The 22557-nt window shown below is 43.9% G+C and overlaps 2 protein-coding genes across 7 annotated transcripts in view; both read left to right on the top strand.

The window, feature by feature from the left end:
• The window catches only part of PACSIN2 (protein kinase C and casein kinase substrate in neurons 2), a 62559-nt gene extending 58767 nt beyond the window's left edge, over window positions 1-3792 (top strand). For 4 of the 6 annotated variants that reach the window (XM_077266595.1, XM_077266594.1, XM_077266597.1 and 1 more), the window contains 2 exons: window positions 2153-2343; window positions 2523-3792. In XM_077266595.1, the coding sequence (XP_077122710.1) occupies window positions 2153-2343; window positions 2523-2635 (304 nt within the window). In that variant the 3' untranslated portion in view covers window positions 2636-3792. Of the gene's footprint in view, window positions 1-122; window positions 231-2152; window positions 2344-2522 lie in introns of all 6 variants that reach the window. The other 2 variants (XM_077266593.1, XM_077266592.1) reach the window with 1 other exon arrangement.
• A 5614-nt stretch (window positions 3793-9406) lies between these two features.
• On the top strand, window positions 9407-22284 carry SAMM50 (SAMM50 sorting and assembly machinery component). Its single transcript, XM_077266598.1, has 15 exons — window positions 9407-9553; window positions 10828-10938; window positions 11497-11598; window positions 11672-11759; window positions 11901-12007; window positions 12132-12262; window positions 13652-13739; window positions 13899-14027; window positions 14220-14291; window positions 14409-14495; window positions 19959-20029; window positions 20113-20180; window positions 20269-20415; window positions 21149-21290; window positions 22044-22284. Exons 1-15 carry the CDS (start codon window positions 9533-9535, stop codon window positions 22087-22089), a joined length of 1410 nt encoding a protein of 469 aa, XP_077122713.1. The 5' UTR covers window positions 9407-9532; the 3' UTR covers window positions 22090-22284.
• The last annotated feature ends 273 nt before the right edge of the window (window positions 22285-22557 follow it).

Genomic DNA, 22557 nt, shown 5'->3' on the forward strand with positions numbered 1-22557 from the left:
TCTTCATGAAGTGGACGTCTGAGCGGGGTCCTGAGGCTGCAGAGTCTTCCCATAAAGTATGTGCCCCCCTGTCTGTGAGATCCGTGCCGGTTTGATGCGCCTGCTCTCTTCTTCCCACGTAGCCATCTTAGCGTCCAGTCAGTGCAGTCCACGCAGTCGAGTCCCAACCCGTTCGAGGACGAGGAGGAGACGAACAATATCATTGACAAGGAGGACAGTAAAACGAAAAAGTTGGTGACTCGCTGCTCCCTGTTGTCTCTTCTTCTCGTCTGCACTTGTTTGTCCGTAGGGGGCGAGGAGCCGCGGGGCTCGGGGCGAGGAGCCGCGGGGCATGAAACTTTACTCCGTCCACTCGCTCTCTCTCTCTCTAACACCGGTTTCCCCCCTTTTTTTTTTCCTTCCAGCACCGGACACTAACCCACCATTATCTATTAACGCTTATTAACTCGGGCTCTCCGGGGTCTCTGTCTCCACTTTGGGGCAGTTATAGGTATTCTACCCCTTCTGTGGGCACCAGGAGTGCTCGTACTTTTCAGCAGTACAGGTTGCAGGTGGTATTGCAGCTCGTGCCCTATTCATTTTAGAAAAAGCCCATAGTTCTTCTTTAAGACCAAATTTGGGATGTTTAAGCCCTGCGAGCATCAACCCTCCCCCCCCCCCCTTTTTTTTTTTTTTGGGGTGGTTTCACTAAGCCTCCTCCTTTTTATGGTCGGGTTTATTGGACTGACCCCACAGTGTCGGACTGACCCCATAGTGTCAGCCTGACCTGCTGGTATATGCAGTATAGACTGAACATCCATGTGTCCTTATATATCGGGGGTAGAATACCTGTAGCCCCTCACTGGGGATCATTGGGGTCTGAGCACTATCTTTCCTCATTGGAAGCGCTGCTTTTCTGACTCGGACTGGCCCACTGGAGAAGCGGAGAATCCACCGGTGGGCCCCTATGAAGGATTGCTAACGAGTAGCGATATTATACTTGATTCCTAATTTGCAGAAATAGGTCTAATCGAATCATTTATTAATATTACATAGAAGAAAAAGTAAATTTGTGTACTAGGGGTAGGCTATGTTTGCATGTAGCTGAACACTGGGCCCCAAGAATCAATGTTACTGGTGGGCCTTGGCCAATCCAGTCCAGCACTGGTTATCGTATACACTTTCGCTGTCACTTTAAAGGTCTCTTTTCAGTCAGCCAGGCAGGATGACAGGAGCTCAGTACATGTTTTACTTAATAAGGGCAGACATTGTAGACTCGTGAAAATGTAACATCGACTTTCAGGTGCTCAGATCCTCCAATCAAGTTCTTCCATGAAATAACACGGCCAATCACTGCTCTCCTATAAAAGCAGACCCCAAAACTTTCTATTGACATGAAATGTGTAGAAAATAGTTTATACCCCTTTAGGTGACATAGTCAATGGCGACTGTGGAATCTAAACAGTAAGATGGAAGAAGGCGGGGCCGGCCAATCCGCTTCTCTGCATCCGTACGGTGGGGTGTTAATGGGTTGTCGGGGGCTTAATAACTGGCCTGCGGGGGAGAAAAAAAATTGAGTTGAGGATTTCCCCCCCTTTAAACCCTTTTTCAATCTATTATATGGTAAATGATGCAGCGTTGTTAAAAACAGAACCGGTCCCAGAATTTAAAATAAATAAATAATACTTATGGCTACGTTTGTATTACATTAAGTCTGCGGCGGGTGATTAAGTATTTTATGAAGTTAGCGCTAAACGATAAAATTCTATCTACCTGCGGCCGCCACTAGGGGGAGCTCACTGCAGGCGGGATTATTATTGTGCTCAATGACTGCTGTATGTAGATGTTGAGCTCCCCCTAGTGGTGGCAGGTGGAATTGTATCATTGTTCCTTTATGTCTGTTCAGAATATTTGGAACTCTGGTCAATAAAAAGATATATTTCGACCTTATTTTGCACAGAATTCCACCTGTAGGAGGAGGTCGGTCATTACAGCTGCTGGGCCTAACCACTACTATTCCTGCACGAGCCGCATTCACTTAACAAACCTCTTTGTTTTGACCTGTAAAGCTGGAGCTCGCAAGATGGCCTTGGCCTGCCTTCTCGTAGCCGGGCCATATTCCTTTTCCAGTCCAGGTATATGGGATCTTACCCGTCATCGTCTTGTATTCCAGTGTCAGCAGCTACGAAAAGAGTTACCCCACCGAGTGGTCCGATGACGAGTCCAACAACCCCTTCACCAGCAACGACGCCAATGGGGACAGCAACCCTTTTGATGAAGAGGCGGCTGCCGGATCGGAGGTCCGGGTCAGAGCACTGTATGACTACGAGGGGCAGGAGACTGACGAGCTCAGCTTCAAAGCCGGTAAGGAAACGGGGGGATGACGCAAGCCAGTAAGGAGGACAAATTATTAATAATAAAATTAAAAAAATTTAAAAAAGGGGAGACTAATGGAGACTAATGGAGTGTAAAGTATGGCGAGTTTAGTGCTTAAAGGGCCCATCATTATTATTTTTTATTTTTTTATTTTATTTTTTTTTTAGGAGAAGAGCTGACAAAAATAGAAGACGAAGATGAACAAGGCTGGTGCAAAGGGCGTCTAGACGGCGGACAAGTGGGCCTGTACCCTGCAAACTACGTGGAGCCCGTGCAGTGACATCGGAGCGCCGTCCTCCCCCCGCCTCTAGCGCGCGCCTAGTTCTCGTAATAACTTGTAATCTCGTCACTGGGATAAGTTGAATGCGACATAACCTGTAAATAATACAATGTAAGGAAGATGCGGTTGACACTAGGAATGACTTTGCAAACATTCGGTAGAGCTGGGAATCTTGATGTTTTTTTATTTTAATTTTTTGGTTTTTCTCCTTCTTTTTCAAAGTTTAGACACAGAGTCCCCGTAGAGCGGCAGCTGTCCTTACTTTGAAAGGGACCCAATTTAGTGCAAAATCAGCACATTTAAGAAAACGGTCCGGCTTGTTTTCTTACTGTAATATTTTTGGGTTTTTTCGATTTAATATAATTTTATTATTGGTCGCTGTTGTGGACGGTGCCTTGCATTGATCCTGCGCATTCATGTATCTATATGACTTGTTGGAAGTGACCTTTTCTGTAATGTGGAATATATATTTTTTTAAGCGTTGCAATTCTGTATTTTTTTTTTTTTTAATGAGGTTCTTGTCTTATTTAATGCCAGGGTAGATGATGATTTTTTTTTTTCCCCCTTGCCCCCACTTTCTCCCTTTTCCATCCCCTTTACTTTTCCCTCCCCTTTACTATCTCCTTTATCCTCCCCTTTTTTCCTTTATCCTCCCCTTTTTTCCTTTATCCTCCCCTTTTTTCCTTTATCCTCCCCTTTTTTCCTTTTATCCTCCCCTTTTTTTCCTTTATCCTCCCCTTTTTTTCCTTTATCCTCCCCCTTTTTTCCTTTATCCTCACCCTTTTTTCCTTTATCCTCACCCTTTTTTCCTTTATCCTCACCCTTTTTTTTTCCTTTATCCTCACCCTTTTTTTTTCCTTTATCCTCACCCTTTTTTTTTCCTTTATCCTCACCTTTTTTTTTCCCTTTTATCCTCGCTGCTCCTATTCAGTTATAGAAAAAATTCTAAATTATAAGCTTGGGTTTTATCACGACCGAATGACACCATATATTTAAAAAATTAAAGATGTAAAAAAAATAAAATTAAATTAAATAGCCTGGCCTTAGCAGATAGTAATATAGTATTGTATTTAAAAAGGCTGTTAAAATAAATTGTGGCAGAGCTCAAACACCTAAGCCTGGGTCAAAAATAATTTAAAAAAAAAAAAAAAAAAATTCTTATCATTATTTTATTTTTCCTTTGTCACTCGATATTCAGAAATGATCTATTTTGACTTCAACAGATCAAAACCTGGACTAATCGGGGGACTATTTTCTGGTATTTATAACACCTTCCTCTCACTTCACATTCCCTCACATTGTACAAATGATCTGCTGATAGTGTCTGTTTTTGTTATTGTAATTTTTTATTTTTTTTTGTAATCTGACCTGTCCTGTCCAGTAAAGCAAATCTGATAATTTTTTTTTCTATTCTGTCCTGTCCTGTCAAGCAAATCTGATTTTTATTTTTTTTTCTATTCTGTCCTGTCCTGTCCAGTAAAGCAAATCTGATATTTTTTTTTCTATTCTGTCCTGTCCTGTCCAGTAAAGCAAATCTGATATTTTTTTTTTCTATTCTGTCCTGTCCTGTCCAGTAAAGCAAATCTGATATTTTTTTTTCTATTCTGTCCTGTCCTGTCCAGTAAAGCAAATCTGATAATTTTTTTTTCTATTCTGTCCTGTCCTGTACGGCAAAGCAAATATCTGATATTAGCTGCAGGCCACTTCCCCTGTTGGTCAGAAACAAAGTATTACATGAAAACCTATTCCTAGGACCAACCGAGAGCTGTGCACCTATTTTACTTCGAGCTTGTCATGGTGGGTAAGGGTTTTTTTTTTTCGGGTCAGTCTTAAGACCTCCACCTTTTCCGTAGACTTGATGCAGAACCAGAGCTGATCTAGTTTAACCAGTTACATCCCAATGGCTACATATGTGTCAAGACTTTCTTCATGTCGTCATCTACTGTACAAGTAGCCAAACGCTGTGTTAGAGTAATGTGCGTTTGTGTCTATATGGGTAAAAAAAAAACGAAAAAAAAAAAAACCTAATAAAAACTCTACCTATTTATGCCTCTATATATAGATATATAAACCATTGACTATACCGGAGAGAATCCTTTATACGCATGTCGTCTCGTGGATTTCATGACAGACTATGCTTGAAGACTGTTATCGATTCTAGATCCTTCCATCCTTCCTAGTTTTGGCTGTATCATAGTCTTTAAAAGTATTCTGTGATTCTGGAGAAAAAAAAACTAAAACTTTAAAAATTAAAAAAAAAAATAATACAAGAAAAAAAGAACTAAAATTTTAGTAATAAACTAAGGAAAAAAAAGTGTCGTGAATACGTAACTTTGGAAATTTGGTGACTTCGTAAGCTTCTTCTCAGTCCTGTGTGGATTTCTCGTAGCGAAACACTGTAAAACCGTCTTCCACAACGTCTCGGAGATGGAGAATCTCGGGCGGTGGCACCTATGGAGTTGGTCTTCTCGGAAGAAGACGGTGGCTTCTTACCTCTGTGCCACAAGTCTTTATGACCAGGGGGCTAACTGATCTGGTGGATCTCTGTGGTGTGCAGAGTAGATCCCTTGTTTTTTGTCCTCCGTCCTATACCCCCCCCTCACTTACCGCCTCTGTATGGCGCAGGGACAAGAGTCCTCCTGGTTTATAATGATGTGTTGTCGATTGTTTCTAATACGGTTTGTTGAGGAAAGTCTTTACTGCATACTATAGCACAAATAACTGTTCACAAAGCTGATTTGTGGGATTTCGGGTAAGTTGTGCCACACCAGGAATCTTGGCTGTAATCCTATGAAAAGAATACAAATATATTTTATTGGAATTCTCCCAGTGTTCTTGTGTTTATTTTCTATTCATTATTAAAATATATATATTTTTTTTTATTTTACCAGTGGCTTTCTTTAATTTTTAAATACAAACTTCCAAATCTAATACATAACCATAGAACTAAACAATGAAATCTCGCCTGCCTGCAGTCACCACTAGAGGGAGCTCACTGCAGACAATCTTATCAAATTCAGTGTAAACCGTGTGCAGAGGGTTCCCTCTAGTGGTGACTGAAGGCGGACAATGTTGGAATGTACCCGTCTGTCTATGCACAAAATTATGACGGTTAGGACCTCTGTTCACAGACGATGGACTCACTCTCCCCGCCATAAAAAAGGAAATCGTCACAAAGGCCAAAAGAAGTGATTTAAAGCACTGTACCATTAGCCCAACTGCTGGGGAATGTGGAGTAGTTTCAAGGTTGAAGGTTGCCTTAGGCTAGAGGTTGGACTCAATGGCCTTAACATGTTAATCAAGAAGGCGGCAAAAACCCCATGGGGCGGACACTAATAGCTCCGTATTCAACAAGTACAGAGACGTTCGGACTGGCTGGCGGCTCGCCCGACCTGAGCGTAACCGCTACATAGAAATGGATGTCCCCTCTGAAATTCTAGTGCCCATAAACTGTAGTATATTTTTCAAGAAAGGCATCCAGGCCCTGCATGAATTTTATGCAGTGAATCAACCATTACAGCATCATGTTGCAAAGAGTTCAATTGCCTCACTGCTCGTATAGTAAGGAATACAGTAAAGAATCCATAGTCTCACTGCTCGTACAGTAAAGAATCCATAGTCTCACTGCTCGTATAGTATAAAATCCATATCTCACCGCTTGTACAGTAAAGAATCCATAGTCTCGCTGCTCGTATAGTATAGAATCCATATCTCACCGCTTGTACAGTAAAGAATCCATAGTCTCGCTGCTCGTATAGTATAGAATCCATATCTCACCGCTCGTACAGTAAAGAATCCATAGTCTCACTGCACGTTCAGTAAAGAATCCATAGTCTCACTGCACGTTCAGTAAAGAATCCATAGTCTCAGTGCTTGTACAGTAAACAATCCATAGCCTCTCTGCTTGTACAGTAAAGAATCCATAGTCTCACCGCTCGTACGGTAAAGAATCCATAGTCTCCCTGCTCGTATAGTAAAGAATCCATAGTCTCACCGCTCGTACGGTAAAGAATCCATAGTCTCCCTGCTCGTATAGTAAAGAATCCATAGTCTCACTGCTCGTATAGTAAAGAATCCATAGTCTCACTGCTTGTACAGTAAAGAATCCACAGCCTCACTGCTCGTGCAGTAAATCTCCATCAGTGATTATGATTAAACCGTACTTACTCTAAATCAGGGATGTCAGATTCGTTCGTGCACACACAGAGGGCCAAAATGAAAAACTGTCAAAGTTGCTGGTCATCTTTTGATATTTATAAAAAAAAAAAAATACGGTAAATAAAAATCTACAATTGAGGAAATGATCATATAACTATGAACCGTGGATTGTCCCCACAAACAAAGTACATTTTAATTCATAGATCGAGTCAAATCACATGACCGGAGCATTGGGTATTTTTTCGTGAGCAGGGGCGTACATAGAAGTAATGGGGCTCTATAGCAGAAGTTCTAATTGCCCGCCCCCAAAAAGCCTCAATATTTGGAAGGATCACAGAAGAGCATATCTCACAACGCTGCTACCCTTACAAAGTAATTTTCCTCCTATGGAAACCCTAGATTGCCCCTTTTTTTGTCCCCATAAAGTATGATGCCAACAAGTGCCCTTTGTGCACAGTAGGATACCTCTACAATTAATTCCTCCATAGTATCTGCCACATGCACAGTATGATGACCCTACTGTACCCCCCTTCAAAGTATGGTGACCCCAACACAGTATGATGCCACAACTGTGATCTGTTCACAGCCCTCTACACAGTATAATGGGCCCCATATAGTGCTCCATACCGTATAATGGACCCATATAGTGCTCTATACAGAATCATGTCCCCATATAGTCTTCCATACAGTTTAATGGGCCCCATATAGTGCGCCATTCAGTATTATGGACCCCACGTAGTCCTCTATACAGAATCATGTCCCCATATAGTCTTCCATACAGTTTAATGGGCCCCATATAGTGCTCCATTCAGTGTTATGGACCCCACGTAGTCATCTATACAGAATCATGTCCCCATATAGTCTTCCATACACTTTAATGGGCCCCATATAGTGCTCCATTCAGTATTATGGACCCCACGTATTCCTCTATACAGAATCATGTCCCCATATAGTCTTCCATACAGTTTAATGGGCCCCATATAGTGCTCCATTCAGTATTATGGACCCCACGTAGTCCTCTATACAGAATCATGTCCCCATATAGTCTTCCATACAATATAATGGGCCTCACATAGTCCCCCATACAGTATAATGGGCCCCACATAGTCTTTCATACAGTATAGTGGACCTCCAGCAGGCCACAAATGTGCCTGTGTCTGCACAAATGGTTAGAAACCGACTCCATGAGGATGGTCTGAGTGCCCGACGTCCACAGATGGGGGTTGTGCTCACAGCCCAACACCGTGCAGGACGCTTGGCATTTGCCACAGAAAACCAGGATTGGCAAATTCCCCACTGGCGCCCTGTGCTCTTCACAGATGAGAGCAGGTTCACACTGAGCACAAGTGACAGACGTGACAGAGTCTGGAGACACCGTGGAGAGCGATCTGCTGCCTGAAACATCCTTCAGCATGACCGGTTTGGCAGTGGGTCAGTAATGGTGTGGGGTGGCATTACTTTGGAGGGCCACACAGCCTTCCATGTTCTCGCCAGAGGTAGCCTGACTGCCCTTAGGTACCGAGATGAGATCCTCAGACCCCTTGTGAGACCATATGCTGGTGCGGTTGACCATGGGTTCCTCCTAATGCAGGACAATGCCAGACCTCATGTGGCTGGAGTGTGTCAGCAGTTCCTGCAAGATGAAGGCATTGAAGCTATGGACTGGCCGCCCGTTCACCAGACCTGAATCTGGTTGAGCACATCTGGGACAACATGTCTCGCACCATCCACCGTCACGTTGCACCACAGACTGTCCAGGAGTTGGCGGATGCTTTAGTCCAGGTCTGGGAGGAGATCCCTCAGGAGACCATCCGCCGCCTCATTAGGAGCATGCCCAGCCATTATAGGGAGGTCATACAGGCACGTGGAGGCCACACACACTACTGAGCATCATTTCCTTGTCTAGAGGCATTTCCACTGAAGTTGGATCAGCCTGTAACTTCATTTTCCACTTTGATTTTGAGCATCATTCCAGCTCCAGACCTCGTGGGATATTAGTTGTGATTTACATTGATTATTTTTAGGTTTTATTGTTCTCAACACATTCTACTATGTAATGAATAAGAACCTAGACATGTTTGGTATCTATGAACTCGTAATGACCTGGAGAATCATAATGGCCGGTCAGTTTTAGCATTTAGTGAACATGGTAAAAAGAAATCCAAAAAACAATTGGAATAGCACTTTTTTTTTTGTGCAATTTCACCGCACTCAGAATTTTTTTTTTCCCATTTTCCAGTACACTATATGGTAAAATGAATGGTGTCGTTCAAAAGTACAACTGGTCCTGCAGAAGACAAGACCTCATACGGGCATAATTTCAATTAAAAAAAAAAAAAAAAGTTGTGTCATAAAATGAAATTTCCGAAAAAAACAGAAAATGACCGAGGCGGGAAGGGGTTAAGAATATTTTGCAGAAAAAAAAAATCTACTTTCTCCTTTCACCATTTCTAAGAAGTAAACAAATATGTCTGACTACAGAAAGGAGCAGGAAAAAGACCTGTTGTCATAGAAACTGAGAGGGGGAAAGATAAAGAATCTACGGGTAGCAACAAGGGGCAACATTCCTCACACTCGTTCTGAAGGGAAGGTCAGCGCGTCACGTGTCGCCCTTTTAACCAATCATTCGCAGAGGAGGGCGGAGTTTCCACTAAGTGTCATGGCGGCCTCCAGGAGTGGTCGATAGTCCGGGGGGTCAACGAGGCAGCTGCTACCGGAGACGAATAAAGACCCGGAGAGATGGGGACGGTGCACGCTCGGGTGAGGCCCGGGGTGGCGGATATGTGTATGATATATGGCCGAGCAGTGTAGTGAGGGCTGTGGGGTGTATAGAGATGCGGAGGGTATTAGTATGGGGCAGTTCCTGGGTTGGGTGGAGCAATATGGCCGCCATTGGGGGTTTGAGGGTCTAATGTCTTATTTTCCTTATTATTTGGAATGAAAAGTGTAAATAATCTTTTTTTTTCCTTGTGGGGACGGTGTTTCCATAGTAACAGTGTTATGTGACTGGTGATCACTGGGATTTCTCACCTAAAGGTCGGATCGGCGGGGGTTAATGTCAGTCCGCAAACCCCTTTAAGGATGCACCACAAATAATGCACTTTGCAAAACAAGAACTCATTGTTCTGCATGGGAGCTGCGTACCCAAAACGGCAGGTTTTTTTCCCCCGTTTTTTGAGAAGTATAGGCGATGTATGACACTTTGTAGGCTCATCGGGACTTGTCAGAAGTTTGTGATCCCCACTGAGAACGCTGCTCTCCTCCCAGACTCTTTGTAGACTCTCTATGAGCCCCCTTTTTGGGGGCCCAGATCCCACCCATAAATCCACACTTGGGGGAACATTCTTAAAAATAAAATTTTCCAAATTCCTTTTTTTTTTTGTTTGTAAATTTGAATTTTTTTTTATTTTTTTTTTAGTAAAAAGTCTACCACCGTTTTGTGTGTGCAGCTCCCATTCAGATCTATGTGTCTCCACGGTAACCAACCACAAACAAATCCCGTGTAGTCTCATCTGTCAATCTCCTTATTAAACGGGGTATTGTTATCTTACAAAGTGACGGCATGTGGCGGCTTCAGAGGTAGAAGGGAGTCTGACTACGGGATTTGCTTGCGTGTAGTCTGTTACCGTGGAAACCTGTAGGTCAGCAGATGAGCTGTATGCATAGAACAATTGAAAGTTGTTATTTTTGGGGGGGGGGCAATAAAAAGACAGATGTAATGGCAGAAGTCTACACACCCTTTTGGGAAATTTCTCGGATGTGTCCACTCAATGTTCTTTCCTCCGTAGTTGCAGAAGTCTACACACCCTTATGAGAGATTTCTTGTATGTGCAGGATCAGGGCGCGTCACTAATGTTTATTCCTCCATAGTTGCAGAAGTCTACACACCCTTATGAGAGATTTCTTGTATGTGCAGGATCAGGGCGCGTCACTAATGTTTATTCCTCCATAGTTGCAGAAGTCTACACACCCTTATGGGAGATTTCTTGGACATGTCAGATCAGGACACGTCGCTAATGTTCATTCCTCCGCAGAGTTTGGACCCTCTTCCTATGGACGGACCGGATTTTGGACCCGGAAGTGACGACGGCGACCTTGTGGAAGTGGAGCCACAGAAGAAGCAGGAAATCTTAGAAAATAAAGATGTGAGTATGTGAAAGATCGTCCCCCCCCTAAAGCCCGAGGGGCCCCAGGAGGAGACCAGCGCTGTAAGAAATGTGCTAATTGGGGGCAGAGTTCTCTCCTATCCCACGCCGTAGTGCTGGAAAGTGACCGCCAATAACATCCATCCTCGATTGATCGAGCGCTCTGCCTGATCACTGTCCATCGAAATGTGCCAAAAGGGCCGTCCTTACACTTTACAATAGTAATAGGCCGGGATCAGAGATTTCCCATCCTGTGCGGTAGTTCTGGAGAGTGTCCGTCAATGACAGGCACCTTCCTGTGACTGATCGCTCTGCCTGATCACCATTACATATATGAACATCCAGATTCGTCAAAGGGTTAATCATACATCTAACAACATTTAATTAAAAGGCCGGGTTAGGAGTTTTCTCCAGTCCCATACATTAGTGCTGGAGGGTGGCCATTAAAGATCAGACTGGTGTTCGCTCTGCCTGATCACCATCACATACATGACCATCAGAGTGGGAAGGGGTTAAACATTAAAGGGCTGCCCCCTAATAATTCTTATTTTTTTTCAGGTTGTGGTTCAGCGCGTTCACTTCGAAGGTCTGGGAAGGACAAAGGACGACCTGGTCATGGCCGAGATCGCCGATGTCTTCAAGGCGAAGAATCTGATTGATGTAAGTGGAGGATAATATTGGGGGGACATTTCTGCCGTGTGGTGGTCTCTTCACCAATTTTGACCCCTTACAGGTGATGAGGAAATCCCACGAGGCCCGAGAGAAGCTTCTCCGCATGGGAATATTCCGAGAGGTGGAAGTCTTGGTGGACACCTGCCCAGGTGAGAACATGGGAGGAGACGGCGCCCTCTGCTGGCCAGTATTAGTATATGTGCACTGTAACCAGCAGGGGGCGCTGAATACTATATAGATCTGTGATGAGACCTAACAGTCGTAATTTAACCCCTTACTGATTGTTCCAGACGACGACGCTCTTCCCAACGGCCTGGACGTCACCTTCGAAGTCACCGAGTTACGAAGGTTAACCGGGAGTTATAACACGATGGTCGGCAACAATGAAGGCAGCATGGTATGATGGGTCCTGTGCCGATCCTCCTGGAAAATTAGGAATAAAGTGGCACCTGCGGGGGGCTACGAGTTCCTACAAAGAGCCTGTATCCAACTCTTTTTTTTTTTTTTTTTTTTTAATAAAGGTTCTTGGACTCAAATTGCCAAACTTGTTTGGTCGGGCCGAAAAGATGACTTTCCAGTTCTCCTACGGAACCAAGGAGACGTCGTACGGATTGTCCTTCTTCAAACCGCAAGTCGGGAACTTTGACAGGAAGTAAGAAGTGACAATGATCAGACTTCAGGGGGGTTTTATTAAAGGGGTCAACCTATGATTGAGGGGGCAAAAAATCAATATCTGCTCCCCCATCAACTAACTTTTACAAGCACCTGTACACCATCTAGTGGCTGTTCTCGGTACTGCAGTTCAGTTCTTATTTACCCCTTTACCACCTTGCGATTGATTTTTTTTTTTTTTTTTTTTTCTTTTTTCGCTTACGTTGTTTTGCTTCCCAGAGCCATAACTTTTTTATTTTTCCATCAATATGGCCACATGAGGGCTTGTTTTTTGAGATACGAGTTGTACTTTTGAACGACATCATTCATTTTACCATATATTGTAGTGGAGAATGGAGAAAAACCTCCCAACTGTGGTGAAATTGCATAAAAAAAGTGCAATCCCCCAATTGTTTTTTGGGTTTTTTATTTACCATGTTCGCTATATGGTAAAACTGACCAGCCGTTATGATTCTCCAGGTCATTACGAGTTCATAGACACCAAACATGTGTAGGTTCTTTTTTTTTTTATTTAAGTGGTGAAAAAACAAATTCCGAAAATTGTAAGAAAAAAAGAAAATTGCTTATGTCACCATTTTCCAAGTCCCGTATTGTCTCCATTTTTCAGGATTTGGGGCTGGGTGACGGCTTATTTTTTGTGCCCCGAGTTGGTGGTTTTTTTATACCATTTTTGGGGTATACACGATGTTTTGTTCGCCTTTTATTGCAATGTTGCCTATGCCAAAACCCAATAATTCTGATGTTTTGATTTTTTTTTTTCTCGTTACGCCATTTACCGATCCAATTTATTTAGTTTATATTTTGATAGATCAGGCAACTCTGAACGCGAAAATACCAAATATGTGTATTATTATTATTATTATTTGTCAATAGGGTAGAAGGGGGGGATATGAACTTTTGTGTTATTTTTTTAATTTTTTTTATAATTTTTTTTTTTTTTTTACTGACTTCAATAGTCCATATAGGAGACTCGAAGCTTTGATCATTTGATCGTTTGTGCTACATGGGATGGCGTTTATAGGAGATTGACAATGCCGGGCACACGGGGATGGTCTTCTGCAGATCCCTGGCTGTCATGACAATGACAAACCCCTAGGCGGCTCGTGATCACGTGACAGGGGCGCTGATGAGCCATCGCACTTGCTAATCAGTGACTGACAGCGGCATTTAACTGGTTATTATACAGGCCATTAATATGACAAACCCTTTAAAACTGGCCAGTAAATTTGCGCTTTCCCACACTGCCCTCTTGTGGCTATTTTCTTTGGCTTTTGCAAAATGTTTTTTTTTTTTTTTTACAATTTAAAAGGGTTTGAAATCTGTTAATAAATCCCCCCTTCCCGTCTATTCTTTTTCTTCTTCTCTTCAGTTTCTGCTTCAATCTGTACAAAGTGACCGGACAGTTCCCGTGGAGCTCGCTGCGAGAGACCGACCGCGGCCTGTCCGCTGAAATCAATGTATGAAAAATTAATATGACCTGGGTTCATTATCATTATTATTATTATTAGGATGATTCGTAAAAAAAATAAAAAAAAAATAGCGCTACCGTTGACCACAGGTTGGTTGTGGTATTGCGTCTCAGACTCAACGATCCTTTATGTCTCCATTGGTTATAGTTTCCAATATGGAAGACCAGCCACACCTTGAAGTGGGAGGGAGTCTGGCGAGAACTCGGCTGTTTAGCAAGAACGGCATCGTTCGCCATCCGGGAGGAAAGTGGTCACTCCCTGAAGTCTTCTCTCACGGTAAGTAAGAAGTCACGTCTTCCGTTCACATGAGACGGAGGCTTTGATGCTGCGGTAATGGCGACACACAAGACCCCTGTAGCCACAGATGGCCGCTCCCCCCGATATCTGACTATAGTAAGAAATGAGGCAACATGTCACCAGGTCGCGGCTTCTCTAGATTGACTGACTCTGGTTTTTTTTCGTTCACAGCATTCAATGATGATTGACTCCCGCAATTCTACAATCCTGCCAAAGAGGGGCGCCTTACTGAAAATCAACCAGGTGACGCCATCTCCTGCCAATACTGGGGGGCATCAGAGGGGTCTGCGTGCTGTGCAGGCCCTATGGGTGTAGAATCCCAGACCAATGTCTCACTAAAAGGCTATCTGTGCTCTGCAGGAGCTGGCCGGCTACACCGGAGGAGACGTCAGCTTCTTAAAGGAAGATTTTGAACTGCAGATAAACAAGCGTCTCGCGTGGGACTCGGTAAGATGATCTAGATGATAAATGCGGCCATTGTTCTTCTTCATGTTCCCGTAAGTCATAGTATAAGTGGATGTATACAGCAGGCTCAGGAGCTGAGCCTGTATCATACAGCTGTGTCATACAGCCAGCACCTGCCTCTGACAGCGACCAGAGCTCTCTAATGTTTAGCTATATAGATGGGTCACCGTTTGGATTCCGGTGCCTTTCAGGATCCCATCGCTGCCATCTTTGTACTAGGAAGCTCAGCTCGTGGCTGTACTTTATCGATCGCCATCTTCAATATATGTATTAAAAAAAAAAAAATTACGAAAATGTATATACTGTGTATATATGTGTGTGTGTGTGTATATATATATATATATATATATATATATATATATATATATATATATATATATATATATATATATATATACACACACACACACACCACTAAATTAAAAAAAGTAAAATACATATTTTATTAATGGTAAAAAATGCTTTTATAATATATATACATACACATTTTTCATCTGTGTATTATATATATATATATATATATATATTATAATATATGTTCACATAGTAAAAAATATTAAAATATTTATATATTTTACGAAGTGTATATTTTTACTATATACTATAATACTGAAGTATTGCAGTATATAGTAAGTGATGAAACAAAGTAAAAAAAAAAAAAAAAATTTAAGTGAAAATTATTTAGTAAATGTAGTTAATTCAAACATTTATACTTAAATATTTTTAACTCTCCTCCCCCTTATTAAAAAATAAAAAAATAAACATGTTATATATATTTAACCCCTTAACGACCGCCGATACGCCTTTTAACGGCGGCCGCTAAGGGTACTTAATCCACAGCGCCGTTAATTAACGGCGCTGTGGAAAAAGTGAATAGCGCCCCCCAGAGTTGGATTTTCTCTGGGGTCTCAGTTGCCGAGGGTAGCCGAGACCCCAGAGAACATGATTCGGGGGGTTTTTACCGACCCCCGAGTTGCGATCGCCGGTAATTAACCGTTTACCGGCGGTCGCAACAAAAAAAAACGCGATTTGCCGTTTAATTTCTCTGTCCTCCGATGTGATCGCACATCGGAGGACAGAGAAATGTGGTCCCCGATGGCCCCCAATAGCCCCCCAATACTCACCTACCTCCCCCGGTGCTCCTCGTGTCTCCCCATGGGCGCCGCCATCTTTTTTCCGGGAAAAAATGGCGGGCGCACGCGCAGTGCCGCCCGGCACCCGGAAGATCTTTGGGGTCTCGGCTGCCGGGGGTAGCCGAGACCCCAAAGAACATGATCGGGGTCGGTTTGCACCGACCCCTGCTTTGCGATCGCCGGTAATTAACAGTTTACAGGCGACCGCAAAAAAAAAAAAAAAAAAAAGCGATCAGTTATTTCTCTGTCCTCTGATGTGATCGCACATCAGAGGACAGAGAAATAGGGGGATTCGGGGACCCTATCATACTCACCCGGGGTCCCTGGGTCCTCTTCTGTCTTCTCCTGCCAGCCGGCTTTTTCATCATGGCGGGCGCATGCGCAGTGCGCCCGCCATCTGCTGCCATCTGCCGGCCGGCAGGAGAAGACAAGTTGGGGCTAAAATTAGGGTTAGGGTTAGAGTTAGGGTTAGGGTTAGAGTTAGGGTTAGGGTTGGGGCTAAATTTAGGGTTAGGGCTAGGGTTAGGGTTAGGCTACTTTCACACTAGCGTTTTTTGGCTTCCGTCGCAATGCGCCGTTGGAGAAAAAACGCATCCTGCAAAAGTGCTTGCAGGATGCGTTTTTTCTCCATTGGCTTGTATTAGCGACGCATTGCGACGGATTGCCACGTGTCGCATCCGTCGTGCGACGGATGCGTCGTGCTTTGGCGGACCGTCGACACAAAAAAAACTACATGTAACTTTTTTGTGCGACGTGTCCGCCATTTCCGACCGCGCATGCGTGGCCGGAACTCCGCCCCCGCCTCCCCGCACCTCACAATGGGGCAGCGGATGCGTTGAAAAAACAGCATCCACTGCACCCGTTGTGCGGCGCTTACAACGCTAGCGTCGGTACGTCGGCCCGACACACTGCGATGGGCCGAGTACGACGCTAGTGTGAAAGTAGCCTTAGGCTTCTTTCACACTTGCGTCGGTACGGGGCGGTCGCAATGCGTCGGCCCGACGTACCGACGCACGTTATGAAAATTGTGCACAACGTGGGCAGCGAATGCAGTTTTTCAACGCATCCGCTGCCCAGTCTATGTCCTGGGGAGGAGGGGGCAGAGTTACGGCCACGCATGCGCGGAAATGGCGGACGCGACGTACAAAAAAAAGGTTACATTGAACTTTTTTTGTGACGACGGGGGCTAAAGTTATGGTTAGGGTTGGGGCTAAAGTTAGGGTTGGGGCTAAAGTTAGGGTTGGGGCTAAAGTTAGGGTTAGAGTTGGGATTAGGGTTAGGGTTTGGATTAGGGTTGGGATTAGTGTTACGTTTGGGATTAGGGTTGGGATTAGGGTTAGGGTTGGGATTAGGGTTAGGGGTGTGTTGGATTTAGGGTTTTGATTAGGGTTATGGTTAGGGTTGAGATTAGGGCTGTTTTGGGGTTAGGGTTGTGATTATCGTTAGGGTTGTGATTAGGATTATGGATCGGGTTGAGATTAGGGTTAGGGGTGTGTTGGAGTTAGGGTTGGAGTTAGAATTGGGGGGTTTCCACTGTTTAGGTACATCAGGGGGTCTCCAAACACGACAGCCAATTTTGCGCTAAAAAAGTCAAATGGTACTCCCTCCCTTCTGAGCTCTGCCGTGCGCCCAAACAGTGGTTTACCCCCACATATGGGGCATCAGCGTACTCGGGATAAATTGGACAACAACTTTTGGGGTCCAATTTCTCCTGTTACCCTTGTGAAAATAAAAACTTGGGGGCTAAAAATCTTTTTTGTTGGAAAAAAAAATATTTTTTTATTTTCACTACTCTGCATTATAAACTTCTGTGAAGCACTTGAGCTTTCAAAGTTCTCACCACATATCTAGATAAGTTCCTTAGGGGGTCTAGTTTCCAAAATTTGGTCACTTGTGGGGGTTTCTACTGTTTAGGTACATCAGGGGCTCTGCAAACGCAACATAACACCCACAGACAATTCTATCAAAGTCTGCATTCCAAAATGGCGCTCCTTCCCTTCCGAGCTCTGCCGTGCGCCCAAACAGTGGTTTACCCCCACATATGGGGTACCAGCATACTCAGGACAAATTGGACAACAACTTTTGGGGTCCAATTTCTCTTGTTACCCTTGTGAAAATAAAAACTTGGGGGCTAAAAAATCTTTATTGTTAAAAAATATATATTTTTTATTTTCACGACTCTGCATTATAAACTTCTGTGATGCACTTGGGCATTCAAAGTTCTCACTACACATCTAGATAAGTTCCATTGGGGGTCTAGTTTCCAAAATGGGGTCACTTTTGGGGGGTTTCTACTGTTTAGGCACATCAGGGGCTCTCCAAACGCGACATGGCGTCCGATCTCAATTTCAGTCAATTTTGCATTGAAAAGTCAAATGGCGCTCCTTTGCTTCCGAGCTCAGCCATGCGCCCAAACAGTGGTTTACCCCCACATATGGGGTGTCGGCGTACTCAAGACAAATTGTACAACAGCTTCTGGGGTCCATTTTCTCCTGTTACCCTTGGTAAAATAAAAATTTGGGGGCAAAAAGATCATTTTTGTAGAAAAAATGCGATTTTTTTTTTATTTTCACGGCTCTACGTTATAAACTTCTGTGAAGCACCTGGGGGTTTAAAGTGCTCACCACACATCTAGATAAGTTCCTTAAGGGGTCTAGTTTCCAAAATGGTATCACTTGTGGGGGGTTTCCACTGTTTAGGCACATCAGGGGCTCTCCAAACGCGACATGGCGTCCGATCTCAATTCCAGCCAATTCTGCATTGAAAAAGTAAAACGACACTCCTTCTCTTCCAAGCTCTGCGGTGCGCCCAAACAGTGGTTTACCTCCACATATGGGGTATCGACGTACTCAGGAGAAATTGCACAACAACTTTTGTGGTCTAATTTCTCCTGTTACCCTTGTGAAAATAAGAATTTGTGGGCGAAAAAATCATTTTTGTGAAAACAAATGCGATTTTTTATTTTCACGGCTCTACGTTATAAACTTCTGTGAAGCACTTGGGGGTTCAAAGTGCTCACCACACATCTAGATAAGTTCCTTGAGGGGTCTAGTTTCCAAAATGGTGTCACTTGTGGGGGGTTTCCACTGTTTAGGCACATCAGGGGCTCTCCAAACGCGACATGGCGTCCGATCTCAATTCCAGCCAATTCTGCATTGAAACAGTCAAACGGTGCTCCTTCACTTCCAAGCTCTGCGGTGCGCCCAAACAGTGGTTTACCTCCACATATGGGGTATCGGCGTACTCAGGAAAAATTGCACAACAAAATTTGTGGTTAAATTTCTGTTTTTACACTTGTGAAAATTAAAAAAAATGGTTCTGAAGTAAAATGTTTGCAAAAAAAAAGTTAAATGTTCATTTTTTTCTTCCACATTGTTTTAGTTCCTGTGAAGTACGTAAAGGGTTAATAAACTTCTTGAATGTGGTTTTGAGCAGCTTGAGGGGTGCAGTTTTTAGAATGGTGTCACACTTGGTTATTTTCTATCATATAGACCCCTCAAAATCACTTCAAAGGTGATGTGGTCCCTAAAAAAAACATGGTGTTGTAAAAATGAGAAATTGCTGGTCAACTTTTAACCCTTATAACTCCCTAACAAAAAAAAAATTGTTTCCAAAATTGTGCTGATGTAAAGTAGACATGTGAGAAATGTTATTTATTAACTATTTTTTGTGACATATCTCTCTGATTTAAGGGCATAAAAATACAAAGTTTGAAAATTGCAAAATTTTAAAAATTTTCGCCATATTTCCATTTTTTTCATAAATAATCGCAAGTAATATCGAAGAAATGTTACCACTAACTTGAAGTACAACATGTCACGAAAAAACTATCTCAGAATCAGCGGGATCCGATAAAGCGTTCCAGAGTTATAACCTCTTAAAGTGACAGTGGTCAGAATTGTAAAAATTGGCTCGGTCATTAAGTACCAAATTGGCTCTGTCACTAAGGGGTTAAGAAAGGAAGTAAGGGTCCGTAATGTGCGCTGGAAACCCAGAGCTGCGGTCACAGAAGGCGGTGACTGGTTAGTATATATCGCACACACATTACTGATCACTAACGGAGGGGGAGATTAAAAAAAAATGGATTGGTTTTTTGAAAAATTAAATTCTAAATTCCTGCAGCCACCACTAGGGGGAGCTGATTGAAGGGAGATATAGTGGCGAGTTGTATCTCTGCTCCACCTAGTGGCAGTTCAGGAATTTTATAATTTAATACTTAGTGTGCTGGAAGAAAAAAAAAAAGTGTCCATTTTCTTGTATTTTTTAGTTGCCCGGTTAATGAACGGTGTCTAATACTCGTTTCTTGCCGTAGGTGCTGTCCACTTCTCTCTGGGGCGGCATGCTGGTTCCTCTTGGCGATAGGCCGTCCAGTATTGCAGATCGGTGAGCAGAAGTGGAAACCAGCTGTTTCTTGGTCGGCGTCTTATTATTATAGTGTTTAATCCCCTTTTATATTGTCTGTAAAGGTTTTATTTGGGAGGTCCGACAAGTGTGCGGGGATTCAGTATGTACAGCATTGGACCCCAGAGCGAAGGTCGGTACTGTCCATCAGATGACAGGAGGCTGCAAATGTCAGTGATGCAAGGAGATAATGGGATTTGGTTTCTCTACTGTCCGGGCAGGTGACTATCTGGGCGGTGAGGCTTACTGGGCCGGGGGTCTACATCTCTACACACCACTACCCTTCCGTCCTGGCCGGGGCGGTTTTGGCGACCTCTTCAGGACACATTTCTTCCTTAATGCTGGAAACCTCTGCAACCTGAACTACGGTAAGGAGAACATCGAGGAGAGAAGAGAACGTCCAGAGGGGGAGGGGGGGGGGGGGGGGGGAAGAGAGAATGTCCAGAGGAGAAAGGGGGGAGAGAACGTCCAGAGGGGAAGAGGGAACGTCCAGAGGAGAAGGGAAGGGAAGAGAGAACGTCCAGAGGAGGAGAACGTCCAGAGGAGGGGAGGGAAGGAGAGAACGTCCAGAGGAGGGGAGGGGGGGGGGGAAGAGAGAAAAGTCCCCCTCCCCTCCTCTGGACTGAGAACGTCCAGAGGAGGGGAGGGGGAAGAGAGAACGTCCAGAGGAGGGGAGGGGGAAGAGAGAACGTCCAGAGGAGGGGAGGGGGAAGAGAGAACGTCCAGAGGAGGGGAGGGGGAAGAGAGAACGTCCAGAGGAGGGGAGGGGGAAGAGAGAACGTCCAGAGGAGGGGAGGGGGAAGAGAGAACGTCCAGAGGAGGGGAGGGGGAAGAGAGAACGTCCAGAGGAGGGGAGGGGGAAGAGAGAACGTCCAGAGGAGGGGAGGGGGGAAGAGAGAACGTGCAGGGAGGAGAGAACGTCCAGGGGAGGGGGAAGAGAGAACGTCCAGGGGAAGGGAGGGGGAAGAGAGAACGTCCAGAGGAGGGAAGGAGAGAACGTCGAGGGGAGGGGAGAACGTCCAGAGGATGGGAGGGGGAAGAGCGAACGTCCAGAGGAGGGGAGGAGAGAACATAATAATATTATTATTTCTTCGTTCCCAGGTGAGGGCCCCAGAGCTCATCTCCGCAGGCTGGCTGAGTGCATCCGCTGGTCTTATGGTGCGGGCATCGTGCTACGACTCGGAAACATCGCTAGACTGGAACTAAATTACTGCATCCCCATGGGCGTCCAGAGCGGAGACAGGTACGTATGATTAGAAGATGGAGGCACTGCAGAAAACTCCATTAATCACATTGCTCGCAGGCCACTACTTTAGCCCTTCCAGCATTATGATGCGCACCATGCGTAGCATTGGCCGGGATCAGAGGTAACTCTGTTCCTGGACCTCAGCTCTGAGCGGTTTTATGTTTTTCCTCCCTTCTTCCAAGAGTCATAGCTTCTTTATCTTTCCGTCCCCATAGTCGAATCAGGTCTTGTTTTTTGCGGGAAGAGTTGTGCTTTTGAATGCCAGCATTCATTTTACCATATAGAGTGCACCATTTTCTGGATCTGGGGTTGGGTGATGGCTTATTTTTTGTGCCCTGTTTTTACTGACATGATCTTGTGGTAGATATAATGATTTGATTGCATTTTATTGCGACCTAAAAACATAATTCTGGCATTTAGATTTATCATTACGCAGTTTACCGATTGGATAAATTTTTCATATTTTGATCGGACCTTTCTGAACGCGGCGATACCAAATGTGTAATTTTTTTTAATGGTTAATGGGGCAAAAATAGGGGCGATTATATTTGTATAATTTTTTTACTGTATTTAATAGTCCCCTTGGGGACTTGAAGCTGCGAATCGTCCGTAACAATGAAACAAACTTTGATTTAAAAAAAAAATATTAACTAATTTGGACATAATGAGGCGGATGAGAAAAACCCCAAAAACCAGAAATTGCCTAGATGTGGCGGATACCTGCAGCTTTCACCATGTCTTCTCTCCCAGGATCTGTGACGGGGTGCAGTTCGGCGCTGGGATTCGGTTCCTGTAATTCTCGGACAAGCTTCACCGCTGAAAATAAATCTCTTCACTATTTAAATCCGACATTTTGGTTTTGTTCTCGTTCCCCAAAAAAAGTTCCTAAAGTTTCATGTATGTACTAAATTTTCTGCACAGATTTTTCCCAATGGCCGCACGATTAAAAATAATAAAGAAAAGGAAAAAGACCAACTTGGATGAACTTAAAGGAGCTGTCTACTCTGCCTTTATAATAAGGGTCCTGGTCTGGTAACAACATATATCCACTGCAGATCTGAGCAGTGATGGCTACTAAGGGGTCAGTGAAGAAGGGTAAAGTAAGGGGGACGAGCACGACAAGTATATAGAGAAGAGCTCTGGGACGGATATCTCATCCATGACTACATTATTCATTTTTTTAGTTATACCCAACAGTAAAAAGAATGGTGAAAGTAATAGAAACAAAGAAGAGGAGGACAGGGAAGCCTTGTGGGCGCTGCTT

The sequence above is a fragment of the Ranitomeya variabilis genome, chromosome 5, assembly GCF_051348905.1.
Source record: "Ranitomeya variabilis isolate aRanVar5 chromosome 5, aRanVar5.hap1, whole genome shotgun sequence".
Lineage (NCBI taxonomy): Eukaryota > Metazoa > Chordata > Amphibia > Anura > Dendrobatidae > Ranitomeya > Ranitomeya variabilis.